The sequence below is a fragment of the Hakea prostrata genome, chromosome 7 (assembly GCF_041222555.1).
Source record: "Hakea prostrata isolate BN-2017 chromosome 7, UWA_Hpros_2, whole genome shotgun sequence".
NCBI lineage: Eukaryota > Viridiplantae > Streptophyta > Magnoliopsida > Proteales > Proteaceae > Hakea > Hakea prostrata.
In genome coordinates, this window is record NC_142606.1 from 23,367,686 (window position 1) to 23,377,743 (window position 10,058).

At 38.7% G+C, this 10,058-nt stretch overlaps 1 protein-coding gene across 1 annotated transcript; it reads left to right on the plus strand.

Moving 5' to 3' along the window:
- The first annotated feature begins 3,092 nt into the window (after nt 1-3,092).
- Nucleotides 3,093-10,058, plus strand: LOC149010662 (protein DEHYDRATION-INDUCED 19 homolog 3-like). Its single transcript, XM_089160376.1, has 6 exons — nt 3,093-3,271; nt 3,377-3,585; nt 3,687-3,829; nt 4,306-4,383; nt 6,868-7,127; nt 9,929-10,058. Exons 2-6 carry the CDS (start codon nt 3,510-3,512, stop codon nt 10,038-10,040), a joined length of 669 nt encoding a protein of 222 aa, XP_089016502.1. The 5' UTR covers nt 3,093-3,271; nt 3,377-3,509; the 3' UTR covers nt 10,041-10,058.

Below are 10,058 nucleotides of genomic sequence, written 5' to 3' on the forward strand. Positions count from 1 at the left end.
CAAATAATGATATTACTCCGTCAATCAACTGCCTTAAATGTTTGATTTCACAAACAAATTTTGGAAACTTACCAACACTCTTATGTACAGGTGTATCTACTGAGCCACAGGGAGATAGATGGAGTGTAGGACTCTCCAAAATGGAATCATTAAGGATCTACAACAAGACAGCCAAGCAAGGCCCAACCAAGGCAACTTTTGAAGTACTTGTTACAAACTATCTGGATTGTAATACAAAGAGCTCATCAAACCAATGTACAATGACAGTACATTTGGTGTGATCAAACTCAAGACAAACATTTAACAAAAGGCAGGAAGATACTACAACTATTATCCACCTTGTTTCCTTTATTAGTGATGATGATACCAATCAAAACTAGAAGCTTGTAATCTAAAACAGGACAAAACAAGGGACTAGTTACTTGCTTTGACTGCAGGACACATAGGGCCTAATCATATAGACACTACGTCTCATACTAGTTGTAGCTACTTCTTATAATCTTAATCCAAATTTCTCTTTTATTATCAAAAAAAAAAAAAAAAAGATGTTGGAAGGAAGCTAAGCTACAAACCTTCTTCAACCTTATGAATGCTACTTTTATTACGAAAATTCAACTACCTAACTCTTTTCCCCAAGGAAGACAAACAAGTTTAGGATGCTGGCAAGAGAGGTAAATTCACAGTCAAATCCACTATCATGCTCTCTTAAATAAAAAGGAAGTAGAAATTCAAAACAAGGGAAATACATCCACAAAACCTCAATGGAAGCATATAATTGACACCTTTACATGGAAGATGATTTAGAAGGTTCATATTCTCCCTAAGGTAAAGCACATTTTTGGCGAGCATGAGCTGAAGGACTACTACCCAGAGGAGAAGGTTTGAAGAAGAGAGAGGTTCCTATTGACACACTGTGTTGCAGAGTGTGTAAAGTGGAGGAAGACACAGGTCATATTCTATTGGGATGCACGTTTACTGGAGCCGCCTGGATCTCCAGTTCCCTAAATTTTCATCCACCAGGTCTCTTTTAGCCAAGTTTAAGTGAATGGTTTACTAAGTTTCCGAAAATTGTGCCTAAGAAGAAGGTTGGAAGGAGGAAAATTTTCAGTTTTTGTTTTTTTCTTTGCTGGTGCATTTGGTTAGCTCGCAATGATTGACTCCGCAAGAGGAAAGAGTGGTCGCTAGTGGAAGTGGCTATACATGTAGCCCACTTACATGAGTATTGAGAGGAAGTAACTCCAAGCTCGGTTAGAGATAACCCTCGCGCATCTATAGCTCAGTAAGGCCTGAGCACTCCCAAGCCCATGGTACATACTCTTGAATCGGGTTGGGTTCATGTTTCCCGTGATGCAGCTTTTAATAAGGAATTAAATACTATGGGCATGCACTATGTTAATTGGGATTGGCAAGAAAAAAACCTAATAATGGTATCTAAATCAGCCCAATTCCAATCTGCACTCTCTTTTTTCTTTGTGGGGGGGGGGGGGGGGTGTTAGAAAATTCCAATCTACACCCTTGAGATTTTGGCATTTCAATTCGAAGGCCTGGATAGGGTGATGTTTGAAGCTGACTGGAAGGAAGTCATTGATCTTCTTCAATGTCGATCCCATAGCCCACTTGACTTTAAGCCTCTCTTAGCTGATACCTTACATTTGTAGAATTATTTTACGGAGTGTAAGTTTGTTTATGTTATAAGAATTGTTAATCGTAATGGGTAGGTCCCACTATAATTTGCGTCATAGGTGACAACAAGACGGTTTTGTAGTCTAAGATGACTACCCCTCTATTTAGTTGAGTCTAAGTTAGATTCTAATATTCTTCTCTTGGATGAGTAGAAGGAAAACCTTAATTAAGGAATTAGGGTTGATGAAAAATATTTTATATAGAGGGATGGAATATCAAACAACTGACGATATTGAATACTCTCCTATGTTTGCGAATTTTCAAGTTAATCATGAACCTCCATTACTGTGGTTCACCGATTTGAAAACGTAAAAATAATCTATAGAGTACACAAGTTGAAAGAAGGGAAATAAAATGTAAACAGACACTTTCAGTGTTTAGATTCATTGCAGAACATACAAAGGTAAATGATCTAGAACTTTTCCTTTTATGATTTCAATTAACATTTATAAAATAATCATATAGCCCATGTCCTAGTCCAGACCTAGTCAATTGTGGGCTTGGCTGTATCGCACTCCCGGGCCCAATACAACCATAAATATATAAATATATATATATATATATATATATATATATATATATATATATATATATAAAATATATACACACTGACCAAACACGAGAACGCAACGCAAAGGAAAAAATATAATAAAAAAAAAACCCAAACAAACCACGACGCAAGAACATAATCCGGCCAGAACCACGGAAACACAACAAGAAAAACACAAAACCGCCCAGCCCCACAGAAACCGGACGCCGGGAGAATGAAGACCTCCTGCACGAACGACAAAATCCCCACAAGCAACCACGACCGACCAAAAAGGAAGAAAAGAACCAAAACACTCGCAGAGACACGCGGCGACCACCGTCACGGCCCCACCCCGCGACCGCATCGCGCGCCGACGCGCCATGGCCCAGACCAGCAATTGTGGGCTTGGCTGTATCGCAAAACTCCCCTGCTTGATTCGTTGACGTCGTTTACCAAAAAAAAATCGTTGACGTCACTCGGTTCTTCCTCCTGGCTTTGCAACGGCAATAAAACATTTTACCCCAAATTTGTAAGTTTGTCAGAATTGCCACGGTCGCTTTGTAGTTTTAGCCTTTTAGGTCATATGTTTTACCAGAATCATCGAATCTTTTATCGCATGGGATCTTAAAAAAGCTCAAATCCAACAAACGCACGTGTTTAGTTTGGATTGTTGCACGTGGTTTGGACCGAGAACCTACAAAGCAAGTAACCCGTAAGGCCGTAACCGGCTGACTGGTAAGTGGTTGTTAAATGTTCGCTTTAAGTCGTTATTACTTCACAGCATGGGGGAGATTTCGGTAATTAGGTATTCAAGACAGCTTAGCTGTCTGGTAGTTAGGGTCGTTTCCGATATTTCGCGGCAGTCCATGGTCGATTTTAATTGTGAAGTAAAGATTTCTGAATATGGAGAGAGAAAGAGTTTGTGAGACTCTGTGAGAGACAGAGAGAGAGAGAGAGAATAGAAAAGCCAACGAAGGTCAGGTAGAAGGGATGTGCGTCTCGCAATTGGAAAAAGGAAAACTCGTCTCTGCTGGTTCGCTACTCAGTAACTTCTTGGAGGTTTCTTTCTTCATTCTTATTTTTTCCAATTACAATAACGACAACCCGGCTTTTCCTTCGAACTTGCATCTCACTTTTATCTGTTGTCCACTCCTCTATTTTTAGGGTTTCTGAACACTCGCTCACTCCCGAACGGCGGATTTGGTTGCGGAAGGATTCTCGGCAACTGACTGTAATAATTTCCGATTCCGGGCAGGTTTCGAACAGATAGTTTGGATTCTTTTTTCAGTCGAGAATCATGGAGGCTGATTCTTGGAGTGGTCGTCTTTCCGCCGCCTCAAAACGTTACCAGGCTGCTCTCCAATCGCGTAACGGTGAGTAAACTTGTTTTTTTTTTTTTTTCTGTTTTCTCTTGGGTTTGTGAAGGAGGGCTTGATTATCTAATCTTTTAACGATTGGGTTTGTTTGAATGCAGATCTTTACATGGGATTTGAAGAGATCGACGCAGATGAAGATATGAGAGCAGAATTTCCTTGTCCGTTCTGTTCGGAGGACTTTGATATTGTTGGATTGTGTTGTCATATTGATGATGAGCATCCACTCGAGGCGAGAAATGGGGTATTTCTTCATTACTTTGTGATAATTAGCCAGAACTGATGCTCTTGATTTATTTTCATGTGTAAATGATCGATTAACACTAGGGTTTTTACCTTCAGTTTCCTCCTTGCCCTTTCCTATTCAGTAAAGATTGTATTTTTACACAGTAACAGGATTTCTTTATAGGTTAACATGTGGGGAATATATTTTCCTTCAGATGAATGGTGTTATTTGACAAGAAACTAAATAAAAAGCCAAATGAGTTTAGTCTTCACCACCACTCCCAACCCAAATAACCCAACGAGTGGTTTTGACATTTGGTACCTAATAAATATTGAATATTTCGTAATGGTCTTTTGTTTGTAGAATTTGCGTATTGGTGGCTAATGATTCTAACTGAACTTTTTAAGGACTCATACTCTGACACGGTTATTGTAGGAGCAGTTTTACATCGTATTTTGCTTCTTCTAATTGTTGGACATTGTATGTGTTTGTAGGTATGCCCAGTTTGTGCAATGAGAGTAGGAATGGACATGGTTGGACACATAACTACGCAACATGGACATTTTTTTAAGATATCCTTTTTAATTTTTGAGTTTACAAAGTTGCAGTAGATCCTTTGTCTCTCTTTAACTGATATTCATCTTGGTTACTGTGATTTTTACACTTGTGATTCAGAACTTCTTTATTCTGCTTTCCCTTGGAAATCATATGGGGTGTCCATCCACATATTTCATGCTTAAAAATGATAGCATAAAAGGCAGTGCAACATTTGAGGTCTTTAATACAGCTTATCACACCATAGTAGGAAGATAAATGAAATTACCTTCTCTGTGTGGTTGGGCTGGGCAGCTTGGGATGTTTCTGATGACTTTGTAACTATCAGCAAAGCAATAGGATTCAGCCCAATTCATACCAAAGAAAAAAAAGTATGATTCAGCCCAAGTTAAGATAGCTTCTTTTCTTCAGAAACCCTTTAGTCAACTAATAATATATGGTGTTACCATAACTTTTCAAAATCAAGGCCAGTTGTTTACTTCTGCATGTATGCAAGTCATAGTGTCCTTACTCATGATGCATGGTCATTTTCTATTATGCATAATGTACAATAGTAACAAAGGAAAGAATGGTTTACTTTGTGTTAGGGTAGGAAGTGGAGGATAAATTTCATTGCAGTTTGTTTGTCCATGGATAGGTGGTGCAACCCTAAGGATCTTGACCTCCCCAAAAAAAAATCCCCGAACACTTTCCTGATTTTTGTAGATGTCGAAAATCTTTTTGGAGTTATGAATTGTTTGTTAGAAACAAAGCTTGCCTACCGCGTGCTCCTATCTTCAGCTTGTTGTACTGAGATCATTTTGTTAATATTTTAAACCACTGTGGCCGCTTGTTCTCTTTCCCTCCTCGTGCGGGTTAGAGAATACCTTACCAGTTCACCGTAGGCCCCCTCCCAATCGTTTAGTTGCTCAGCTCAGGAATTGAATGGCAGAACTGGAACAATTGGGGACAGATTAAATTGTTTTGGCATTGGTAATACACTTAAGGCAGGATTGTGATTAACTAGAAGGAAAAAGAACAACCTTGAGAAGTTTCTGATGTTGGACTAGAGCTGGAATAGTTTGATAAGAAAAGGGTGCCAGAGACAAATCAGCAGTTGGGCATATTTGTAATAATACAGAACAGTACCGTCTTCCTCTCAACAGGAAATTCCGTGGTGGAGGTCCAAAATGTGGTTGAGGGAACTCTCTCAGTCCAGGTATTTGAAAGAAATCTTCCATCCCTCTGATGCAGATAAGTGATCTGAAGGGCTTATTTTAATGCTGGACCTGAAGTCTGGAAGCTTCTTGTGGACTGATTGGTTATTACTAGTGGCTGTTTCAGGTTATCCCCAACACTATTGAGTCATTCCAGATTCCCAATAATATGTCAGATGAATGAAACAAACAAGATGGGGAAAATTACTGCTTCTAGAACCTGGCTTTAGAGGAAAACCTGGTCTGAAATTCCCTCTAGCACTCACAGAGCTGGCTCTCGGATTTGGATTCAACAGCTTGAATCTGACCCAGTGGTTTGACTCCTATCTACAAAATTTTAGGTCAGCAGGCAAAAGGAGTAAGGAGAATCCTACCCTTTGAAGCAGCAACTATTACCTGAATACAATAGAACAAGCGAACAAGGATAGTGAGGTTAATATAGCAAGAAGAAAGAAGGGAAAAGAAGGTGAAGAGATAGGTTGCTCAAGAGAAGAACAAAAGGAAAGAAGGGGGGGGGGTTGGCTGTATATGACTTAGGCTTCAACTGAAACTCACTAGCTCATTCTTTCAATCTGGTTATTCAACTATGTCAGATGGTATAAATAAATAAATAAAATCAAAGACCCCTTTTTAAAAAGAGAGTTGTACCCAATGCACTAGGCTTCTGTGTGTAGCAGTGTTTGGGGAGGGTGAGTTTGTGCATCCTTCCCCATGTTTCCACAGAGGCTGTTTCCTGGAATTCTAACTCTAAAACTAAAACATAATGGAACTCTACTACCATAGTTCATATTGTCATTGAAATTTCAAAAATAAGATGCAATTTAGTATTTCTCTCCTAAAATAAACAAATTTTTAGTTATTTCTGCTTTTTTGCAAAATGGCCAAGCAAAACTTAAGTAGAAAATACAGAGTCTGGGCAAAATTTCAATATATCAGACACTTTGATGGCCAAAAGAGCCATTCAAATCAAGATTTAATTCTATGTGTACCACTACCTATCTAGTCTATTGAAGGTAAAGAAAAAGACTAAAATGTAATCCTAAATGAATAAAGTAATTACCAATATCTGGCTGGACATGAAAACCAATTGGACCTGGTTCATCTCCATCTGGATTCTCAAACAGGTTTGCAACTTTTGGGCTGATCCAGGGAAATGTTTCCACTTACCTGTCTTCCCTTATTGCAGTTGTCCACTACTTTAATTTTTAAGCCTTCTTCTCTGCTTGTGCACCTGTGATGCTAGTTCTGTCTATTCAATTAGTCAAATTATTCATTAGTGCACCGAATTCCTTAACTGGTGGCCACATGCAGCGCAAGAGGAGATTTCGTAAAGGGGGACCTCATTCGACTCTTTCATTGTTAAGAAAAGAGCTGCGAGAAGGGAATTTACAATCCCTTCTTGGGGGTTCTTTTGCAGTTTCTTCCTCCAATACTGCACCTGATCCATTGCTCTCCTCATTTATGTACAACATGTCGATTAGTGATGAAACAGAAAGTGTAAAGCCTCATTCTTCAGCTGAAGCAAGCTCCGGCAAGAAAAGTTCTGAGGAGACGTTGGTAGAAAGGTATTAATATTGTTACTGAAGTTGTTTTTGCTTTGTAACTGAATGTTATCATATGCTGCTATCTGGTGAATTGTGTTTCTAGCTTGATATATTTGTCACATGTCAACATAGCCTGCTTGTTCTATCTGATTCCCTAAACTGTATGATATAGTAGGTACCTTTGAAGCACAAGAGATTTTATCTACTTGTTTGAGATTAATGATAGGCTATGAGGAAGTCATTTGAGGTGCGAATGCCATTTTCCACAGAGGCCTTAAAATTGCCCACTGTGGAGGAGTGGTTTGATTCAAATTGAAGAAAACTAAAAGAAATAGGGGTGGACCTAAAATGACCTTCGGAGAAGTGGTGAAAAAAGAAATGCATGCTTAGGCTTGTATCCAGCATGACCTCAAGAAGAGCTGATTGGAAGGCAAGGATACATAATAGCCTATCCCATTTAGTCATGATAAAGCTGAGTTGGTGGTTGTGGTTGTGTTGTATTTGAGATGAATGAAAACTTCATCATCAACCAAAGAGTAGCTTTTTAGGCAATCAATAAGGGGGAATACTTCCTATAATGCCAGAGTGCAGTTTCTCTTCCATGTGGATGATGGCTTAATCAAGACAGCCATGTTGGGCATGCAGATTCCTCATGGGTGTGGGAACTCTTTTCTGCAAATTAGTACATTGTGTTCGGAAGATCCAAAATACTAGGGTCAACCTCAGTTCCGACATGGTAAAAAGATGGCAAGTTGTTTCTTCTTGATAGATAATGGGATTTTAATAGTTGAAGAGGAACTTTAAAAGAGATGCTTTCCTTGATGGGGTTGAGCAATCAATAACAACATTTATAAGATAGATTTTCAATGGTTGTCAACATCAACCCATGTAAGGAATCTGCAGTATTATTATCTTTCCTGGTTGCCGTGGCCAGGATTGAACCAAGCCTTGTTATTCTCTTAGCGAATAGCATGACAGTTGGTAATGGTTGGTTGCCTTGGATCAAATTGATGTTCAAGTAACTTATATTGAGAAGTTTAATCTAATAGTCGAATTAAGATTCTAATGGCTTTATAACATGCTCATTGTGCTAGTCATCTAGTGGTCTAGCACCTCTCGATCTCGATCTCGATCTCGATCTCAATCTATGTAACTGAAGATAGCAGATCTTCTCTCTTACATCTAGTTGTGGATGTATTATAGTTGTATCTCTCTATGCAATGATCCAGTGAAGAGTTTACTAAATCTGCACTACTCAAATTGACTTGTTTCTTCTTCCCCATTTCCTTGAAGTAATCTTTCCCGATTCCTGTAGTCACCTCTATACTTGAAACTGCTCTTTACTCTGAGTGGTTAACAATTACGCTCTTGTTTTCTTTATGGCGTGCATCCTCTATGTCCATGTGTGGAGTTCATATGGTCTCTATCATCATTTGCAGACAATGGCTAATAACCAATGATGACTCCTGTCTTCAACAGAAGACCAGTGTAAAAGTGTGACTGGATTGTCAGACTTTGTACTTTACCTTTTGGGGAGTGAATGTGTGACATAAATCTTGTAAGCAGTAACTCCTTATTAGATGGATCCCTTGTTTTTTAATTGCTCATTTTACTTTACCTTTTGGGAGTTAGTGTGACATAAATCTTGTAAGCAGTAACTCCTCATTAGATAGATCCCTTGTTTTTTTTAAATTGGTCAATTTACTTCTAAGGATGTCTCTTACCTAAATTTTAGTTGGCATCGTAGGTGAATTTGTTAAATTTCCCAGCAATGTTGTTGTATTCTATGGAGAACTCATGGGGAAAGTCTTTTTGGTAGGGTTTTGCAGCTTCTTCCTTCATAGAAGCTTTTGTGGTTCTCTTAGTAAGAGCTGCATATATCCAGGCTGGTAGCACATGCACCATGGAGCCATTACATGTGGCCTGTTCAGTTGGTTGGCTTGATAGCTCACCTTCTTATTTGGCCGCATCAAATTTCACGGTCCAAATAAACCATATCGCCTGCATTTTGCTGACTTTCCTAATGAATTTTGAGTTGTTAAACAGTATTCTCTTGTCAGTTCTTCATTCTCCATGTGTGGAACTTTGAGGCTGAAGTATTACATGGGGGTGAGCTTGGTTAGGTGTAATGTGCTTGGGGAAACACCCATTGCACAATTCACCTTCTCCAGTTTTATTTCTTAGCCTTTTCTTTTGTTGAGGTGTCTACTTGTTTTACAATTAAATTTCCAACTATAGGTCTGGACTCCAATGGCATTTATGATAATGAATGATGACTATAATTTATTGAATATACTGTTCTTTAGGGATCCCCAATTTTTTGGTAGCCTTCTGCACAAAATGCCACCTAGGCAATGCCCTTTTGGTAGGTCTTGGACATGCCCTTGGTCCTGTCTTTTCTCTAAAGCAGATCTCCACCACCAATAAAAATTTAGCAAGTTCTTGTTTTTGAACTCTTAATGTATTTAAATTCCATGATGATTTATGCTTACTTTTGTTGGAATCAGTTTATGTATAGCTGTCTTCTGTAATTCAACCTTGAAGATCAATGAATTATCCATCTCTGTATTTTATTTATTATTTTTGGGTAAGAATCGTTGATATTTTATAATGGTGGGGGGCAAGTGGTGATCAAATATCAACGGCTTGTTGGTCAATTATTGTTTCTTTATTGTAACTACTGGTTAAGCTGAACTGTTTCTGAATCATGCATGTTTCTTTCCACCTTTTTTTGTTTTCTTCTGGAATTCCAAGTCAATCAAGTAGAATGCCATTCTATAATGACGTTTATTTGGGTCTGATGGTAATTTTTGTCTGAACAGAAGTGTCCAGTCATCGACTCCCCTTTCGGACAAAGAACAAGAAGAGAAGGCTCAGAGATGCAAGTTTGTACAGGGGCTGCTCATGTCTACGATTCTTGATGATGGTTTATGAATTACTATGGCTGCAGAA